At 32.1% G+C, this 20,979-nt stretch overlaps 1 protein-coding gene and 1 long non-coding RNA gene across 5 annotated transcripts; both read right to left on the reverse strand.

Annotated features, from left to right (window-relative positions):
* Positions 1 to 100: 100 nt before the first annotated feature.
* LOC132752596 (uncharacterized) lies at positions 101 to 2,016 on the reverse strand. Its single transcript, XR_009628834.1, has 3 exons — positions 1,849 to 2,016; positions 1,034 to 1,219; positions 101 to 619 (listed from the first exon to the last, which is right to left on the reverse strand). It is a non-coding gene; the product is annotated as an uncharacterized LOC132752596 (long non-coding RNA).
* A 3,463-nt stretch (positions 2,017 to 5,479) lies between these two features.
* LOC132752592 (uncharacterized) lies at positions 5,480 to 19,127 on the reverse strand. 4 transcript variants are annotated; one of them, XM_060742927.1, is made up of 8 exons: positions 18,978 to 19,127; positions 17,038 to 17,172; positions 13,767 to 13,943; positions 11,906 to 12,025; positions 8,519 to 8,605; positions 8,163 to 8,270; positions 7,377 to 7,464; positions 5,480 to 7,089 (listed from the first exon to the last, which is right to left on the reverse strand). In XM_060742927.1, the coding sequence occupies exons 1-8, from the start codon at positions 19,099 to 19,101 to the stop codon at positions 6,564 to 6,566; spliced, it is 1,365 nt and encodes a 454-aa protein (XP_060598910.1). In that variant the 5' UTR covers positions 19,102 to 19,127; the 3' UTR covers positions 5,480 to 6,563. The 4 variants fall into 4 exon arrangements, with proteins under 4 accessions (XP_060598910.1, XP_060598911.1, XP_060598912.1 ...); XM_060742928.1 differs by lacking the exon at positions 8,519 to 8,605; XM_060742929.1 differs by lacking the exon at positions 8,163 to 8,270.
* Between the last annotated feature and the right edge of the window lie 1,852 nt (positions 19,128 to 20,979).

The raw sequence follows: 20,979 nt of genomic DNA on the forward strand, positions 1-20,979 counted from the left end.
CTGTACTAAACATATCTACATTTAAAATTGGTGAAAGTTTCTTTTTGTATAATTCGAAATCCGTATAATCCGTCTTACTCTTTTCAAATTATATCTCATATTACATTTTTAACCCCGTAAAGTTGAAATGTTTATTTTTGTATATTTGTTCTATAATTCAAAAACAGTGTTAGTGTCGGATGCTTACATTACTTTTATTGTTTCACTTGTCTGTATTTTTAACCATATTGAAATCACTTTAAATTTGCATAAGAATAGCATTTTAAAAAGCATTAATGGTATTTAAAAAATAAAGAAAAATCTTGTATTTACCGTTGTGAGATAACATTAAAATAACCGAATAGTTTACGATGTCAGAAAGAGAATAGATCATACTCATGTAAATCTATAAGACACTACAATCAAAATAACTTTCATATATACTTATGTAGAAGTCACTAGATCTGTCATATCGTTTATATGTATCTTTTTTAAACTTTATTCATTGCACGATTATATTATACCGTTTGTTTCTGTATCCCAATAAACGGCGTGTGGGAACAAGCAGAATAGCACCATCCGATATTCTTTGTACCAAGCTGTATTTTGATTATGTTTAAGTCCTCTGAACTCATGCATCCTGAATGAAACAACAGTATAAGCATTAAATGTTATTTAATTAAAATGCTCTTGCACGTATATATCATTTGTGAGTGGTTGTATTTGTTTTCAAGAAATACTTCATACAGCACCTATTGTTATGACAAATTGAGCACATGTTAATTTTGCCGATATGTTTATCATATATATGATACGATGAGTTGTTTTCGAGTGGTACTAGATTTTCGGATGCGAGAGATCGATTCTCAATCGGCCCCTTATCCGTTTTCCTATCAAATATATTTATTTCAAAACTACAGAGGTTAGAATGTATTATAAAATAGCTTTGTGTCAAGGTTAACAGACCACTTTGATAAAAACTATATGTTAATTGGTTTCAGATTGTTACACATTCTAGGTAAAGAAAACATCTTAATGATATATAAAAATTTACAAATATACTCAAATAAAGCAGTTTGTTGATAGTAACCGACCCAGACCTCTTGCTTTATAATGTTTCCATGCATATCAACGATGAGGTTTTGATTACCATACTGTATGGTAGGTGACGCAATCTTGCATTCATCTCTTTTCTTGGTCCACGTAAATGTTGAATTTGAAATGTGATAACACCATGTATCTAAAATAGTAAAAATTACCCAATGATTTTTTTGCATAAAACATTATAAGAATAAATTTCCAGTAAAAATCGATATATGAGTGTTTTTTGTTTGTGTTGATTTTTTTTGTTGGTGGTGGCCCTGTGATAATTGTTCATAAAATATCCGAAAATTGAAAAGCGTCATTTAATCAAATTATATTTATAAGCTTGTAAAAATGTGATCGGTTTTGGGGACTTTTAATCATAAAAATATTAAGCCAAGAAAACAGTCCGATAAATGTACGTGTTCAATTGAAGTTCTAACAATTTTCTTTATAAACTTTACATCACGCATGTCTTAAGTATGCTTCGGGAAGAGTTTAATATTGGTTTTAGACTGACTAAGTTTAAAATGTGTGCAGTCAATAAACTCATTTCAACAGGACAAAAGCTTGGTCCGAAAGCCATCCGGTGTATATAGGTTCCACTCAAAAGAACTCGGTGAACATCAGACATTATCATTTTACACAATTCATGAAAACATTAATTTAGTTGTCAATTGTTATGTACTGATTTAAAGTATCCATTGTGAAATGTATTTAATTTATGTATCAATTGTATTTCATTTATGTGACAATGCAACATTCAACAAACATACAGGAACTTACCTTGAAATATGATCACTAAAAGACAAAAATTGAATATATCCAGTTTCATTATCCACATTGAATCTTTTTTTTCCTTCCATATACAAGTGTCTTTTCCGAAAATATTATAATTAAACCTTGGTGCATATATAAGACAATTTAATGGTAAGTAGCTGTGCACTTCACTTAGGTCTATATATAGAGGATATTTGTTTGTTTGTGTGTAAGATGAAATTTTATTTCATCGAGTGAGCTTTAAAAACAGTATTCTCACGAGTGGCGTAGCCACGAGTGAGAATACTGTTTTTAAAGTTCACGAGATGAAATAAAATTACATCTTACACAACAAACAGACAAATTTTCTTTTTATTTTATGCTTAAAAACAAGTTAAAACGAAATTTCCATAATTTTAACGTTAATATTAAAATCTGTTTCCCCCATTGAGAGCCCCATTTAGACGGAATTTCTCATTTAAAACAAGAAGTCTTGAGCTGAAAAATAAGTCCTCCAATCAAGGTTAAATGACGGTGATATTTATTCATTTTATTAAAAAAATATGAATGATCGGTTGTTTTAATAATAAAAACAAACAATTCTTGCAGGAGAAAATTCCAACCATCCATCCATATTTCTGTTACTTACTGCGAATTTATATTAGACCTGGCTTTCTAAAATGTAAACGGCAGCCATTTTTTAAAGTTGTGTATTTCATGGGAGGAAAATAATTGTGTAAGATTCAGAAAGATATAATTTGGATTTGTTAGTCATACACCTTTTTAAAAGAAAGAAAACTTATTTGAGGATTGTAACAGACAAAAAATAAGGGTTGACAGAAGTGAAAACATTCAGAAAAGGAGCTAGGAAAATGGAAAACTTGGAAGCTGCTGAAGGAACGCTGGGTTGTTTTATTTATTTTACGAGTGATGGCTGTCAATGCTTTTCAATTTTTCATAAAGCATACGGCAGTTATTGCTCGTAGGATACTTTAATATGCCCAAATGTCATCAAGAGCAGTTTTGCATGGGGAAGGGATGTATTTTTCAGACTGTAAAAACGAAACAAAAAAAATTTAGAGACGAAATTGGAATTTAAGGAATAGAAGTAAGTTTTCTCTCTGTGTTACTTTTGACATTTAAGTTATTTATCTATTTCAGCTTTGCTATTTCTTTTAACAGCCTGACATTGTCAGAATTTCCGTAAAAATAAAATTGAGGTACCACATGGGGAAAATCTTAAAAAAGTAGTTTCGTCATTGAAAAAAGTGAAATTATATTTTGATATTTTTCACTGTGAAATTATCAAATATAATTTTAACGGATAAATCAGTAATCCACTGAAAAGCATAAAATAAATATATATCTTCAATTACACTTATTGCTTAATTTTCGTGATGTCCCGTCATTGCACGATGATAATACTAAAGATGATTTTTCATATAAATATACCGTTATTTCTTGCGACAAGGAAGTAAAAAGTAAAAGTACTTGAATCAACAAGTCAAGAGTTACATATTGTTTGTCATCCTTGATAGGAAAGTAGATAATAATACTCATAATAATAATTGGTAACTATTTTACATGTAATTACTTGCACAAGGGCTGTCCATAATGTTCGCAGAAAGTTCCATAAGTCAAATATAATGCATTTTTGTCGCTTTTGTAAAATATTTGTAATTACCATCGAATAATCTAACCTCAGCAAAAATTTTACGAACAGTGTTTAATGTATCTCATTAAAAGTTTTGAAATCATACATTAATGTGTTGTTACAACACGCTCAATTATCTAAACCAGTTACAAAGAAAAAGTAATAAAATACGTAATTTGTCGTTCATAAACAACGAAAATGGACAAAAGTTATGCACATCTCTTAAAATCTTATCAAATACGACAATCAAAATGATAAAATAACACAGGAAAGAACGATTTAAATATATATGCAAGATTTGCATATGACACGGACGTTTATAAGTTTATCAAAGAAGATGGAAAGGCGTTTTGCAAGCGATTTTCTAGCGGGTAAAGCAACACTAATTCAATTATCGGCATCGGAGGGCGAGGCGAAGATGTGTCACACTTACAGACTGATAAGGGATCAGAAACAGTTCTGCACACAAAATATCAACAGACATTCTTGGAATGCGAGCGGATCCGATACGATTGGTGCCTAGTCGGGCACGAGATAAATGAATGTGAAAGAGGACTTTCATGGAATCATGTTTCCATAGATAAGACGTCATGCGTCGTTACTGCATAGTTTCAGGTGTCTGTTTTTTGTAAACCAATGTCATAAAATCTATCGAATTTTGCATGTAGGTTGAAATATATTGAACTGAAATATCTGAAGATTTGAAACCGATATGACTTTTTGTTTAAATTTCATATAGGTTCTGAGCCAATCTCGTACCATATCGCATGGTCGCAAACGGAAACAAAACCGTGCATGACTTCGTTTTGAATAAAACCTCTTTTTCCATTGGAGAAAAGCGAGTGTGATTAAGGCAAAATATAATACATGTATGTTTTAATCAATGAAGGATTGACAGACAAATAGTACCAATGTTATTTTTGTAGCCTAGAGACCATCCGAGATCTATTTTACTAGTCTGCATCTGTGGCTGCAACTGACATCCTCGCAGACTTCTAGGGACCCTGGTGACAATGCAGATAATGACATTTTTTACTTTTATGGACCCTCCAGAGTCCATATTGTTAGTCTGCGACTTATACTTGGACACTCGCAGAGTTTCCGAAATTTTTGGTGCCAGTGGAGATGATGATATTATTACTTCCAATGACAATGTAGAGTCCATTTCGTTGGTTTGCAACTGATTCTTAGGCACTCAAAGACTTTCCATAATTTTTGATGCCAATGCAGATAATTTTAGAGTAAAATTGCTCTGCTGGATTGCAATGGAATCTGTGAGCCCTTAAAAGTCAGAAATGTCATAATCTGCAATAGCACCAAAAATTATTGAAAGTGTGCGAGTGTCACAGAATAAGTCGCAGACCAAATATATGGACTCTATTGGCACCAATAATTCCTGTTAGTCTTTAAGTACCTAAGAACAGTTTACTCTATATTAAGGAATGCTCGTTAGATTGTTTGGTCTGCTGAGTATTACAACAGATCATTGATTTCCCTTTATAAATCGTAATGCATTTTTGCTTAACTCACTGTTCACTGCTAACTTCATACATATTTTATATGTTATCTGCGATTAATGACTGATTGACAACAATATTTCTACTGCGTTATTAACGTAGTAATGGCTATTTTTGCATATTTTGACCTTTCTTTGGTAATTAAGGTGGGTTGTAGTGTCAGAAAATGTAAATTGCTTCCTTTGGTAACTTCAAAAAATGATACAAAAAATGATACTTTCAAATACATTTTCAACATTTTATGAAAATTAGCATGAATCTGGCGTGCGGCCTTAAAACAAGGCTGTAATATTTATGGTCCGGCTAAATTCAAACCCACAAGAACTAGAAAGGGCTAGAATGGCGCGTGATTCGGAAATCATTCAAAGACATATCATATTTGCGTATTTCAAACTCCAAATGCTTTACTGAGGAAACTAAACAAGTCGCTTAACAATTAAAAGCACCATTTCTTAATCAATTCACTTCAATAAATAAGCTTAAAGCATAACATTTTGATTTTATAGTATCTATAAAGCATATGTTGTTGAAATCTGTGGGTATGTTTTTCGTTATCGTTATCATATAATGTATGAAATGTTGAAATAGACTGAAAATATCAATCATCGTCTGAGTGTAAAATAAGCAGTCTATATCATTACATGTATTGATTTAAGATAAGATGTTAAACAAATAAACAATTCTTCAGGAATAGACGTTTAATGTGTAATAGCCAATTTCTTTTCAAAAAAAAGAGTATACAACGAATCCTAGAAAGTTTTGGTATTATTGACCAGGTGGTTAAGGAGGAGATGTTGATTAAAGAGAAGTGTTGACGGACGGACGTTCTCCTTGAGTTGACATTATGGGGTAATTTCCTTGATCTCTGAAATCCCATAAGCAATTTATTTTCACCCCATCAGTCAGCAAACTTTTCCCCACAAGGCTGTACTAGATGAACACGAATATTCATCCCATAATGTCACTCGAGTCCGTACGGACAGGTGCCGGATGATTGGCGATGAGTGGTGATAATAGCTCAACTTAAGCACGTTGTGCTCTGATTAGCTATTTAAAGTATCAAGAAGACTTGTGTTTCTCAATACTCACAATTGAACAGTCTATTAATTTATACAAAAAATAGTAAAGACACCTGTTGAATCAGTACAGCCAATCTTAATTGATTCGTTTGTTTCTGCTTTTTGTTTTCCTTCTAAAACTTTAATAATTATTTGAGAATGTCAATACTGGTCATAGAAGATCGGAGAAAACAAAAACAAATGGTTATTCATCAAGCGTTCATTAGAGTACCTGCTACGGAATATGTCACAATCAATGGCACACAAAGGGCACACAGAATAAAGAATATTTTCTACAAACATTCCTCGAACATTCCTCGATATACTAGTAGCGTTAGAGCGGCTTCATAACCTTAGAAGTAATTTGTTTTACAAAAAGATAAAATATATGCCAACATAACTTTCCGTTCTCACGTACGGCGTAGTGTCTTATAATAATAATACACTATCTTTCATATGTCTTCTATATTAGCTTATAAAATGAATTGTGCGTGTTCCTTTCCTTTCAACATTTTACTGAAAGCTAGCAGTGTTGTAGACATTGTCCACTTGTTTTCGTTCAAACAGATCAGAGTTAGTGTGATTGTAAGGGCTTTCCTCAATCGTATTCATACCAACTGCATGATTGCCGCCAAGTTTAAATCCAGAATTCACTGATATATCGTTCGTTGTGTTGTATGTATGATCAGACGCTTGAATTCCAGTTTTAGATTTATCATTGGTGTGATCGTAGATGGGACTGCTTTCAGATTGAAGTTTATTATATATATTGTCGTGTTCCTGCTTAAATGTTTGTCTGTCGGTACCAGCGATGTCGTATGTTGTTTCGTTCGTGTTTACTTCATCTGCTTCTTGTTCGGGCATGTTGTAAGTGTCATCACACAAATCAGATGTTGTTTTGATAGCTGTATCTATATATTCAGCATCAACAAGCTCGTATGAATTGTTTACGTGTGAAATAGGATTTTTAGTCTTTGAAGTTTTTTGATCAGCCACCTCAGTTAACTGCTTTCCTTCAGTGCAACAAAGTATTTTCTTCCTATAAAAATATATCAGCAGAAAAGAAGAATAAATCACAAATGTAAAACCAATTAGAAATACTTTATATAAATGCTAAAATAAATAAAATAAATAAAATAAAGCATATTTCATAAATACATAAATATCAACACATACTTGTGAAAAAAAAAATTTACTTCAATCCTGTTTTGGAAAAGAAACATTGATATTTTTTGTTAACTTCACCAAGAAGTAAGTTACCTTGCACTATGAAAACATCTTAGGAGGCTTATAGTATCTAAATTCCTTTCAAATGAGGAAACATACCGTTGGACTAGGATCAGAATGATCACCATTATAACGACAGCCAGGGTAGCTGAAACTGATACGCCTACAATGACAGGTATGTCAGTATCTGAAAATAAACATTTATCGGTCTTTATTCATTGTGAAATGAATGATACATTTTAAATCAGTAATGATGCTAAATTTCAATGCTAGAAAGGCAATTAATGCCTCTTAACCAAATAATACTGCTAAGAAAGAGATACAGTAATGGAATAAAAGTTTAAGTGTTTGCAAGTGTTAACATATTTGCAATGGCTTCTTTGTTATTTTCAAGCTCTACTTGATCAGCTTAAATATTTACAAAATCCATCTCCTCTTTCTTTTCTTATTTGGATAATTAACCAGTTATCTAGTTATCTATTCAACATGAACATAAGAGATGTATATTTATTTTACTTAGGGAAATTATTCCGACTGATTCAAGTAAATACATGCTCATGTGAAATACATCAAAGGGAAAACCTTAATATAATGGAATATGAAAAGTCACAAGCATTTTAGTATGACTTACTACTGTTGATGAGTAACTTATAAATAACACTGTCATGTTGTTGTACGGAAAAGTAACCTTTCGAAATGCATGCTACATGTACTTTTGTCTTGTGAAAAATCATGTTTTGGTTAATGATGTTTTGTATTGCTACCATTTAACTCTAATTTGTAAAAACATCAATCCATTTCACTGAGTATGCTTTTACACTCTCAAAGGAACCATTTTGCAAATGGAAACAAAGGCACTTATTCGATTTTGATTTTGTCCTTTACCTTTGGTCGATGAGTCATTATGTGACTTTCTAACCTCATCAGCCAACGAAACAGATGTGTTTGGTTTGTTTGTCAAATGTGTCGATGATAGTCGTTCTGTTGTCATTGCTGTAATCATTGTAAATACCTATCAGTTTAGACATGGTGTATATCCGAACATCAGTATTAGTACAGTTATATACTTGAACAAAATATTAACAATTTGTGACAATGCTTATCACAGAACAATTGATTTACTGTTTAATACCTGTTATAATATTTTCTTGCTCTGTTAGTAAGGTCATTTAATCTTCAAAACATATCAATTATTATAATTTTCTGAAATATTAAAACAGGTTAATGTATAAATCACATACTGGTTACTTGAGTATGTTTTGTAGGCGGAGAATGATCATCACTAGCGATAGTTGTCAATTGTGTTGTTTCTTTTCCTTCATACCTATCTGTGAAAAGATGTTAAACATACTTGGCATAAAACATTACAATAGACTGTAACAATGAAAATTACATGCAATCTTACACAATGCTCTAAATCAAATCACTGAACAAAAAAAAAGAAGTGGTTATATGAAGAAAAAATACTTTTATCAGTAAAAAACATTTCTGTTATATGAACAGATATTGTTTTTATTGTTTAGACAAAAAAACATTTGGGATGTATATACAAAACCATTTGGTTTGTGTATACAAAAACCGATGCGGCTGTGTATGAAGAAGTCAATGCGGCTGTGTATAAAGAAAGAATTGCGATCGTTTTACTGTTTTATATTTGTTGTAAAATATTTCTTGCTCCGTAAGTTATATCGATCGTGGAAAGTGAGATATTTTAATACCGGTATCTGCTTGAAATTAATAAGTTTCTTTAATATATAAAACTATTAATGATTATCAAATTTATATTTAACTTTCTTCAACACTCGGAACAGATGAATGTATAAATCACATACAAGTTACATGAGTGTGTTTTGTAGGCGAAGGGTTATCATCATTAGCGATAGTTGTCAATTTTGTTGTTTCTGTTCTTACAGGTTTAACTGTGAAAAAATGTTAAACATACTTGACACGAAGCGGAACAAGAGGTGAGAGACAGTTACATGTATAATACAGTTTACACTAAAAGTAACTTATCGCTCTAAACCACTGAACCAAAGGAATGTTTTATTGAAGCACCGCTTACGTCAATTATTAGAGGTTGTATTCATTATAACTCAGTTAGGTGTACAGTCATAATGAATAACATCATTCATATTTTTATTTTTTAATTTTACCAATAGATATAATGAAAAATGATATTTCCAATGATTATTATTGAGAGGAATTACTCAAGTGACGTTTGTTAAAGTATTACGAGGGTGTTTTTTCCGATAATTATGTAATGTGTACTTATGATATCTCTTAAGCATCCGACTCAAAATGAAATAACATCCTTTCAATAAGATTCTCAGCAGTTTAAAATATATTGAACATAATTTTAATCATGAAATGTGTCACTGTACGCTTTTATAAGTAGACCTCTGGGGCACTGATTAATGACTTAACCGAGGGTCTGTCTGGAGAGTTTTAATTCTATTTGGTTAAGATCCGGAGAGTATGGTTGGTGTGGCACGACGGTAACCTTCCCCGAAAAATTACTTCAAAATATTAGAATCATTTAATGGGTCGTTATTATGAAGTAAACGAACATGCCTAAATACTCACAACGAGTAGTTTCTGACAATATTTCTTGAGCTTTTGTAGCATTACATCTCGGTAATACAGGTCTGTAATACTTTTGCCTTTCGTTTTATACTATCACAGGAGAAGAATATACAATAAAGGATATTCTTAGTACTCATGGTCATGTGTGCCAGTCAGATTATTTTTCTCCACCTACGAACTGTCTTAAAACTTATTAGACACATAAACTTCCACAAAATCAGTAAAAATCTGCTTTACCGAATAACGGAGTTTTTCGCGAACCATTTTTCTACAATATTCTCAACCCGTTTCCAGACAGCAGTCGTCATCGACTTAATCTACTAGAATTGCGATTATACTAGTAGTATACAAGAAAAGCATTAATGCAAAGCATCAAATGGCGTCAAAGCAAGAAATGCAGCAAGTGAAGATGAACTAGTAGACATCTGATGACCAGATATTCTTATAAACTTTTCAATTGTTAATTGGTTTTAACCAGTATTGTATATCATTTATGAATAGGCTGACGAAAGTAATTGTTCATCATGAACTTTGGTATGCATAGTAGAGATTTGTATATTAAATGTTTTTCCCACAGGAACTTTAATTCTATCCAAATATACAGGTCTATAATATTCAAAATATACCCCCCTTTAGAGTATATGTTTATTTATACTATATAGGGGTGTTTTTGGATATAATCATTAATATTGGTTATTTGATAGAATTTCAAGTTCATGGAACATGCAACATTATAGTCAAAATGAACAATGTCTGTTAAGTGATTGATTTGCGAGGTCATTCTATTATTTGAATATCCTAGTCTGACCCATCAGTGTGTTTACATGCCTATCAATAAAGTAAAAATCCATAACAACTCATGTTAAAATTGCAGAAGAAGAATTATAATACTATGATAAAACAATTCGTAAAAAATGCCTACTTAAAGATTTCAATTAATTATTTTGATATGTTTGGATTTCATTTCCTGTAAAATTCTCCAATTCGTTGCGACACGAATGAATGTTTCGATAAACTTAAACTACTTCTATAAATGTATTTTCGGACTTTCAGGTCATCATTCTATTTATAGGTAAAGCAATATTAACACACATAAAAACCTACTTTGTACTACAAACTGATTAATAAAAATACCGAAGAGCGCGATTAATTGACGGATAAGACAATTTCATTTGAAAATGCTTACATTGCGAAATTATCCAGTTCGCTTTTCATTTTACATATCGCGACATTTCATTTATGATAATCAAACACTCATACCAATCGGAATGTTCGGTTATTATGGCCGACGAAAAAGCTCGAGAAGTTGCAATTGCCCTTTCGCAAAATCTGAGTTAATTCCATAAGGGCGTCGCGCTTCGGCGCTGATGCCATCAACTGTGATGGCTTGTGTTTATATCGTTATAAAGGTAATGAATAGAGATGTTTTAGCCTATCAAAGTCCACAAAATCGTGCAATCCTCTTATTTATACATGTACAGTAAGTAACAGTTTTAAGGTTATAACACATATCAAAAAAATATTTGTTATAAGTGAGCAACAATCATCAAAATTGCAATTATCACAAAATATACGATGAGTTACAAATTGAAGCAACGGATGTCCGCTATTTAAGTAAGAAGACAAACGAGATTCTTGAAAGGATATATCGTAGATCCTGTATTAAATGACAATAAAAAAGTACATTTCAATCAATGAAAAATCGAGAACTTTATTTGCAGTATTGTTAACTGTACTTTCCGGCATAAAAGTTTTCGCTAAATTATTTGCAAGTTCACATTTAGTTTGTTTTTTTTTTGTTTTTTTTTTTCATGATGAAAGATCTCATTACAATTAAAATTTGCCCTGTGCACATTTAGTAATGAGATATTTAAAGTAACATAAAAGTGACATTAGCATTTTATATAAATATATATACTTTTCTGTCTTTCATACGTATTTTTAATTTTTTTTTCGTATGAAACAAATTGCAAATGTCACTTTTATACCACCGTAGGTATTAGATTTAAACGAACAAAATACATAGAATATAAATAAAATCTTACCATTGCAGAGAATATAGTTTCTTGTGTCTTCTTTTGAAAAGTTTAAAACATATCCGACGGAACTATCATATTTCAAATACCCATAACTGATGTCTAAAGAATTTTTCGAGTATTCTAAATCTAAAATGAGTAAACAAAACCAAGGTGCTGAATCGCATAATTTAGATAATTATATTAAAAAAGTAATAACAGATAAAACTAGAAATGTGTCCATAGAACACGGGTGCCCCTTCACTCCACCGATTTGTCAATCTTATGTATCTAGGTCATTTTTTTTATTTTTTGCTTCATGTGCCCACGTTGAAAACTAAAAACCTTTTATTAAGTAAAGGGCAGATACTACAAAAACTGAATAAATCCACAAGAAAACCCCAAGGTGCATAAGTACACATGCTGACCAACATTCTTGTAAACTTTCAGGCATACAGGTCAAATACTGTTTGAGTTACGTGCAACATAAGTCGAATATTGTAAATTTTACAAAGTCAAGGGTAATAAGTCTAAATACTAAAAATATCCACAAGAAAATAACCTGATGCACAACTACACATGTTGGGCAACATTCCTGTAAGGTTTCATGACTCTAAGTCAAATATTTTTTAGTAACGAGCGACACAAGTTGAAAATTGGTATTTTTACTTATTCAAGGACAATAAATATATCCACATGAAAATACCTAGGTGCACAACTTCACATGCTGCTCAACATTCCTATAAGGTTTCATGACTTTAGGTCAATTACTTTATGAGCTATGTGCGACACAAAAAGAGAACGGACGGAAGGACTGACGAACGGATGGACGGACGGACAAGAGTAACTATAAACCCAAGCAGTGTCAAACAAAAGAAAATATTTGTTTAAATCAAATGACAATTGATTATATGTACACACGTTTGATGGTATTGCATGCTCTTCAATTTTGCCTTAAAAGGCGCATTATTTCTCAGAAATAAATAAATTTTTCCTTATTTAGAAAGTGCAAATATGAGTTTTATAATGTTTTAATAATCATGGTTTTAGAGCATGTTGATGCTTTTCAACTGAGGAAAGTAGCGCTGATTGTTAATTTATTAATCATAAGAGTAGCAAACTGTAAACAAAGTAGTATTTTCACTTAAATACAAAATACTAGATCTAATTGCAAAAAGCAACAAAGCGGAAAAGAGTTTAGTAATTGGCCATTCAAAGGTTACTCATGTTTTTGGAATCTGAAACAGGACAATAGAAATAAAAATGGTTTGAAAAATACAATTAAATGTATTTCTGGGGCATAATGGGCCTTTAAGCCTAAGAGACCAAGTCAGGATTACAAGTAAAAAGTAAAAAAGACCTCATACACGACCCAAAAAAAATTGATTTCTGGTTACATGGCCATTGGTTATTATCATATTAACGTATTTATGTATCAGTTATTTATGCATAAACGTATTTATAATACAAAAAACAACGTATTGCGTGTACGTTATTTGTGACACTTTATCTTCCAGGAACCTTAACTTAAATGAAGTTAAACAAAAGCTTTTCCTTTAACCTTTACCAAAATATAGTTCATAATTATGTACATTAGTTGCAGTGCAATATTTCATCAATGACAACGTCGTACGCTGCAGAACCGTGAGCACATACTTTTTCATAGCTTCAACTGCTTTGACTTTTCTTAACTCTGTTAGTGAAACATTGTCATATTGTATAGAAAATGCTGTATAGAAAAAAAAACAGTAAAAAACTTTTAAAAAGATGCATTCGATGACGAGTTTATCTGAATGCTGTGTCTGATTTTGAAAATATAGTTCGCAAATTTCGCTTGACATTAATTTTACTTGACAGAAAGATCTTTTGAAAACATCATTAAAAAAGAAACCAGTATCTTTGTAAATAACGTCACTCCGAACGACCCCTGTCCAGCCGTATATGCCCACGTAAGTCACGTTCCGAACGTCTTTATATCCAGTTGGATAACCATGTGTTCGAAAACACAGTGTCGCTGCATCCCTCCAAATGTTCTTTTCTTGATGTACTGTGACTGACTGGTCTGAATCTAACAAACACAAGAAAGGTTTTCAAACTATATCACACATTCCACAATTGCAAATCCGTGCATTGCTACAGTACAGGTAAACAGGGTAAATCATTTTATAATACTGAACGTTTGTATCGTAGCTTTTCATTGGATAATCGTGATGGTTATTGGAGATGTCATCAGATTCTCTCCACAGTTGCTGGCTGCATCCATTTTTTGCTTATCCTAAAATCATCATTACCAATTACAAAACATTTAATGCGAGAAAAACAACACTACTCAAACGATAAATTAACATCGATGTGAACAAATCGATAAAAGAAAAAGCGAAAAGTATCATGTTTGTTAAATTTACTACTACGAACGTGGTTCATTCCGTTTTTAATCCTTTAAACTGTATAAATTGATAACTATTTTCTGAAGAGCGGTTTACTTGTTCATGTTTTTTATGCCCCCGCCATGTAATGGCCGGGGCATATAGTGTTACCCTGTTCCGTCCTTCCGTCATTCCGTCATTCTGTCATTCCGTCATCATCAGTTTCCGTTCATTATCTTAGTAACGGTTGCACACATTCAACTCAAATTTGACATATGGATATGTCATGAAAAAATACAGGTCAAGTTCGAATTTGGTCATGGTTCGATGATTTTTGGCAGAGTTATGCCCTTTTTACTTTAAAATTATTTGAAATTTTCAGTTTCCGTTCATTATCTCCCAAATGGTACAATACATTCAACTCAAACTTGACATATGGATATGTCATGAGAAAATACAGGTCAAGTTCGAATTTGGTCATGGTTCGATGATTTTTGGCAGCGTTATGCACCTTTTACTTTGAAAATAATATGAAATTTTCAGTTTCCGTTCATTATCTCCCCAACGGTACAACACATTCAACTCAAACTTGACATATGGATATGTCGTGAGGAAATACAGTTCAAGTTCGAATTTGGTCATGGTTCAATGATTTTTGGCAGAGTTATGCCCCTTTCAATTTGAAAATAATATGAAATTTTCAGTTTCCGATCATTATCTCCCCAATGGTACATTACATTCAACTCAAACTTGACATATGGATATGTCACAGGAATGCGCAAGTCAAGTTCAAAGTTGGTCATGGTTTAATGATTTTTGGCAGAGTTATGCCCCTTTCACTTTGGAAATAATATGAAATTTTCAGTTTTGTTTATTATCTCCCAAACGGTACAACACATCCAACTCAAATTTGACATATGGATATGTTTTTGGAATGCCCAGGCCAAGTTGGAATTTGGTCATGGTTCAATGATTTTTGGCAGAGTAATGCCCCTTTCACTTTGAAAATAATATGAAATTTACAGTTTCTTATCATTATCTACCCAACAACTCAAATTTGACATATGGATATGTCAAAGGAATGGGCAGGTCAAGTTTGAATTTGGTCATGGTTCGATGATTTTTTGGCAGAGTTATGTCCCTTTCACTTTGAAAATAATATAGATACAACTCAAGGAAAAAGCAGTTTAAGTTTCAATTTGGTCGTGGTTCAATGATTTTGGACAAACTTATCTTTCTTGAATGTTGGAAAATTTTTGAACTTTCAGTTTCAGCACTGAAATGTATGTAGCCATTATTTTGGCTACAAATATGAAATATGCTATTTTCAAAAGGTTTAGACTGAATAATTTCTGTGCGTTGAATATTCTATGAAAATGGTTTGTGTTAACATTGAAAAGTTTTATGGGCTTTGAACTTAAAATGAAAAAATAATTTGTGCAAACAAATTTGGAACTAAATATTATAACATCTGAAATTTTGGCTGCATGCGGGGGCATCCGTGGCATGATGACACATTTCTAGTTTTAAAAAATACAGTAAACACTATATAGCTACAATATTACATAACACTATTATATGGCCGATTGAATCGTGTACCGAAATTTTGCTGCTCCTTTAATTTTGAAACATTCCTTATAAGAGCTTACTCGGATATTGACGGAAATAGCCGATATGTCGATAATGTTTGCAGATGCAATTCAACCAAACAGAAATTTTAATTTTAAGCCATTTGAGCAATTAAGCTGCAAAAAGACCTGGCGCATGCTCTTTTTAATAAAGCAAACTTGTATAAATTTTATACAAGGTTAAGTTAATTATTTTCGTTTTCCTTTAATTAATTTAGCATGCTGTATTATAAATCCGTTATAAAGATGTCTGTTAGGTAAACTATATGGTCATGTGTACACACTCGGTTTGCAATATAACGGCTCGAGTTATAAAAAAGCTATAAACCGTTTCAAAAGCAGTCATATAATCTGTTGGACATCTTTATAACCATAAATTGTCGCGGGTCAGCTCTACTAGGTAGGCGTTATCAAATGGATTTTTGGGTCGAAGTGAATACTGACGCAACAAAAGATACGATCTTGTAATTATATAAATGAATAAATACAGACATGGAATTACATATCATAGCAAAGAATTGCTTTGTTATGGTTTTGAATAATGGCGGAGAAGAATGGAAGGAGGTATGATTGGCTTTTGACCTGTGCAAATGTAAGTCGAATTTAACGAAAATGTTTTTTTAATAACAACAACTGTATATTGAACCCTGTAGGAGTATCATTTAAAATGATAAAATTTGCTCTATATGTGTATGTGGGTGTATTTAAAAATGATATAATCTAGGATAGTTTATTGGAATTATAGTTTAAGTATAGGTTAATAAACATTTGCCAGTACTATGCAACCATATATATACCCTATTACACAATGTACATGAACCTTCATTATAAGAAATTGAGAAAATACAAATTAAAAAAATTAAAAACAAAGTAAAGTATTTGATTTGAGGCCAGTGCTTAGAGAACCAATACTGTATGAATTAATAAAGTAATTAATGCGCCGTGGTCATTAACGCATGTTGATTTTAAGTTTTTCATACATGTAAATGTTGTTATTATCCCCTGATGACATGTCCTCCTTTTGTAATCCTTTACGTACAGCAGATTGCCTTGCAAAATGCATTAAAGTTATTAAATGTTGAGATAATACTCAATTGAAGCGGTTCTCAAATTACACAGTAAGTCATACCTGACAAATATCATAGCTATTATATAAATAATAACTCACCAGACGTACAAAATACCCATATATTGACGGAACACCATTTCCATTCATACACTCTCGTAATATTTGTTTCGCTGTTGATATGTACTATCAGGCAGCTTTTGCTGTACTCTTGTTTTTCAGGAATATGTCTGGAGTCTTCCGAAAAATATATAAACACAGAGTTAAAGCTGTATACCTGTATATGAATGGCAATCTTAATTTCGAAAATAAAACGTTGCCGCAGTGGGTTCGACTCCCTCCAGAGACTTAAATTATTTCATGTGAGGAAGCTATCTTGTTTGCTTACGGAAGGTCGATGGTGCTGCTTAGGTGTCCACCAATCGGTACATCTCGGCTTTTATTCATAATAACCTCGGAATGAATACGAATTGTAGTTCTTCTGCGTGGTTTTAGATGTAAACAAAAACAGAGGGTGTAATATTTGGTAATGTGTTGCGAATGTATATATATTTGAAATCCAAAGGAAAATATAGTCTATTTCGGTAAAATTATGATTGAAAATATGTCGGACAATCACAATCATAATCAATCGATGTACAATTGTTTCTTAATCTGAATTCATGTCGACATGTAGAAATTTTGTACTTCCGTCTCTATAACCATTAGACTAATACTGTTTACTTTTATACCTTTAAATTTGCTTATTTTTGCTGGACTTTTTTCCGATATAATGGAATAAATTTAACTCCTAGCATAAAATTACTATTAGTTTACATGTTAAGTTTTTAAGAGCATTGTCGGGTACTAGAAACTGCAGATTTTCCGTGATAGGGTGCTTCCATCCAAGATGGAGGAAGGTAAACAACAAGAATGTACGTATCATTTTATTTTCTATGCATTTAGACAAATCCGTTTTATATTATAAAAGAAGAATAGTTGCATGTAATGTTACAATGAGATCAATAAGTTCACAATGTATGTTACATATGATATGACGTATGATATTTATGAAATGTTTACTAAAATCTTTTGTAAATAAATATACGTGGAGAAGTGATAAATTTTGTAGTCAATTTCGTAAAAGAGGCACATAAATTGAAGTGAATACTCATGCTTATTATAATAAATGTATAAAATCATCTGTGCACTTTCAACATTTGTTCTGTCAATTTGTTTTGTCGAAATTTGTCTACTTTCTGTTTCGTCTTGACAACGGCGCAGACACTCTCAAACATTTACCACTTCGCTCGATTTTTTTTTTTTGTAAAAAAATCATATATATATTATATGTAACATATATTGTGAACTTATTGATCTTATTGTGAATTTATTGTTACGTTAAAAGCAACTATTCTTCTTTGACTAAATAAAACGGATTTGTCTAAATATATAGAAAATAAAATGACACGAACCTTTTTGTTTACCTTCCTCAATCTTGGATTGAAACACCGTATCACGGAAAATCTGCACCGTTTCAAGTACCCGACAGTGTTGCGTAGGTAGGACCGAAATACCGTATTCTTTCTATTGTGTTCGAGGCTCTTTTCTGAAGTTTGACGAAAAGGGTCGAAAGGATGCGATTTGGTGTCCGCTCGTAAGAAAGTCATGAAGGGGTACCTGATACTTTTCCCGGATACAATACATGACTTAACAGCCAATCAACAATTGACTTAGATTACTTTGTTTTTTAACTTTACTATATTTTACTAGTTGAAAGCACACATACACACACACAGAATAGGTCATATGACGACTTTCCATCTTGACTAGTGTACGACTTCTGTACATTATTTCAGGCACGAAGCGGCACCTGAGTAGAACCATCGACGTTCCTTAAAGTAACTGTATAACTTCCTGACACGAAATGAATCCAAAGTCCTTTGCGTGATTTGATCCAAGAGCGATAAGGGGTAAGTGGATTGAAGTTCTCTAAATAATAATTTACATGAGTCAGAATAAAGTTTGTTAAAGCCTACGGCAAAAAGTAATCCTTAGAGTACCGTTGTGAGGTAGTATTCTGTACACTGACGTGAAATTGTTCCCGCCACAAGCAGCATTGTGTGTATCAGAACACCCAGAATTGCAGCCAAGCTTTCTCATGTCTTTCTCAGGTTTAACTTGCATGCAATAACACTGTAAAAAACAAAGATCAATGTAGATTGCCATGATAATGTCATTGTTAAAAATAGAAACCAAAACATGATGTATACTAACGCAAGTTTCCAAGCAAATGGGATTTTTAAAGTAGGAGAGAGAGAGAGAGTGGAAAGTGGGATGGAGGTTGCATGTCAAATGTTAAACCTACAATACTGATTTTGAAATAGAAAAAAACTTATGTTTTTCTCGCTTGTCCTTTTAATATGAACTAGATATTTGGCAAAACTTTATCAGGAACCAGCTATATTGCTGTATATAGTTTTTAAACTTTTACAACTTTCACGTTCTGTCATGATATTAAGATTTGTTTTTGTTATGAGTAATAACAACGATGGGTTTTTTTGTTGTCAGCAAATCAAGTAATTATAAAAATGTTCCATATTAAAACAGTCATGTGCTATTTTCAGTAAATTTAGTGACTCTTTCACGCTTTCACCATAATCTGATTACATCATGATTCGAGTACATTGTTATGTTGTTGTTTTTTTTTAACAATATAATTATTATGCCCATCACATGTACATATGTAGCTAAATTCAACCTTTTTTTTCAAACAGATTACGATAAGATAAACATCAGATGATATCAAATTCAAAAGAATTTCCTTATACATTCTGAATTTCATATGAGTAAACAATATTATATCGCTTTAATTTTCAAGTTAACTCACTGCATGGAAATTTTTTTACCATTTGCCATTTTGGGGAAACGTCCCGTGGCCCGAGTGGGTAAAGGTCGTTGGACTGACTTCAAAAACCACTTGCCCCTCACCTCTGTGGATTCGAATCCAGGGACAGGGACTTTGGATTCCTTCTGTTTATGAAGCATCCAGCTAGCTTACGGAACGTCGGTGGTTCTTACTCAGGTACCTGTTCGTTGCCTGAAATAATGTACGGAAAAAGTGAAGAGCACCTGAGGTTTTCCTTTCCACAAGTTAAAAACCTTTGGAACGTCGCGAATATGACCTTACTGGTCGATGTGAACGAAAAACCAAAAAAAAAAAAAATATATATACCATTTGTCTATCCAATCCCGATAAAAGGTGTGTTAGAACAAGCCAGAATAGCACCGTTCCGATGTTCGATTGTACCAATTGTTATTTTGGATATGTTTAAGTCCTCTGAACCATGCAACCCTGAATAAAACAGCAAAATACTTACTGCTTTTATTTAAAAATCTTCTTTGCACCAGAATAATTTTCTGGCATTGATCTTGTATTAAATGTCTTGACAAAAATGTTATGTAATTTTCTCAAACAAATTTGAATTTATTATGACTTCAGTTAAAAATATTTGATTATGATTATGACATTAATATTGTATTATTTTAATTTATTTTTACAGAACATTTTCACCCAATAACCGAAAATGACGTCATTCCCAATCAAAAAATAGCCTCATTTTCCTAAAAAAAAAAGCAGCATTAAAATTTAAACTTTTCAATTTTAAGAAAAAAATTGAATTACCCCCTTTTACTGCATTGAGCATGTTAAAATGAAAAAAGGCCCGTTTTCATTGAAAAAAGCTTCGTGTCGTTACAAGTTCAAACTTGCCTATGAAAACTATGAAAAATGCTTCAATAACTTATTTGGAACTTGGCACAAATGTGGACTGGACCATTGGCTTCTGTCGTCGTGCTAACAGCATACTCAATCTTTAATTTTTTCCTGTTACCATTTGGCAACGGGACCTCTCAAAAATTTGCAAAAAAAATCCTATTTTGCCATTGTTGTTTTTCTTTGTTTTTTTGTTTTTTTGTTTTCCCAAAAGTTAAAATTATTTTTCCCCAAAATTTATTCTAGGGTCCTTTTCCCAAAATAGCTATGTTATGATTTGATATGACATC

Source organism: Ruditapes philippinarum, unplaced genomic scaffold (genome assembly GCF_026571515.1).
Source record: "Ruditapes philippinarum isolate M1 unplaced genomic scaffold, ASM2657151v2 ctg5158_1_1_1_1, whole genome shotgun sequence".
In the NCBI taxonomy this organism is placed as follows: Eukaryota; Metazoa; Mollusca; class Bivalvia; order Venerida; family Veneridae; genus Ruditapes; species Ruditapes philippinarum.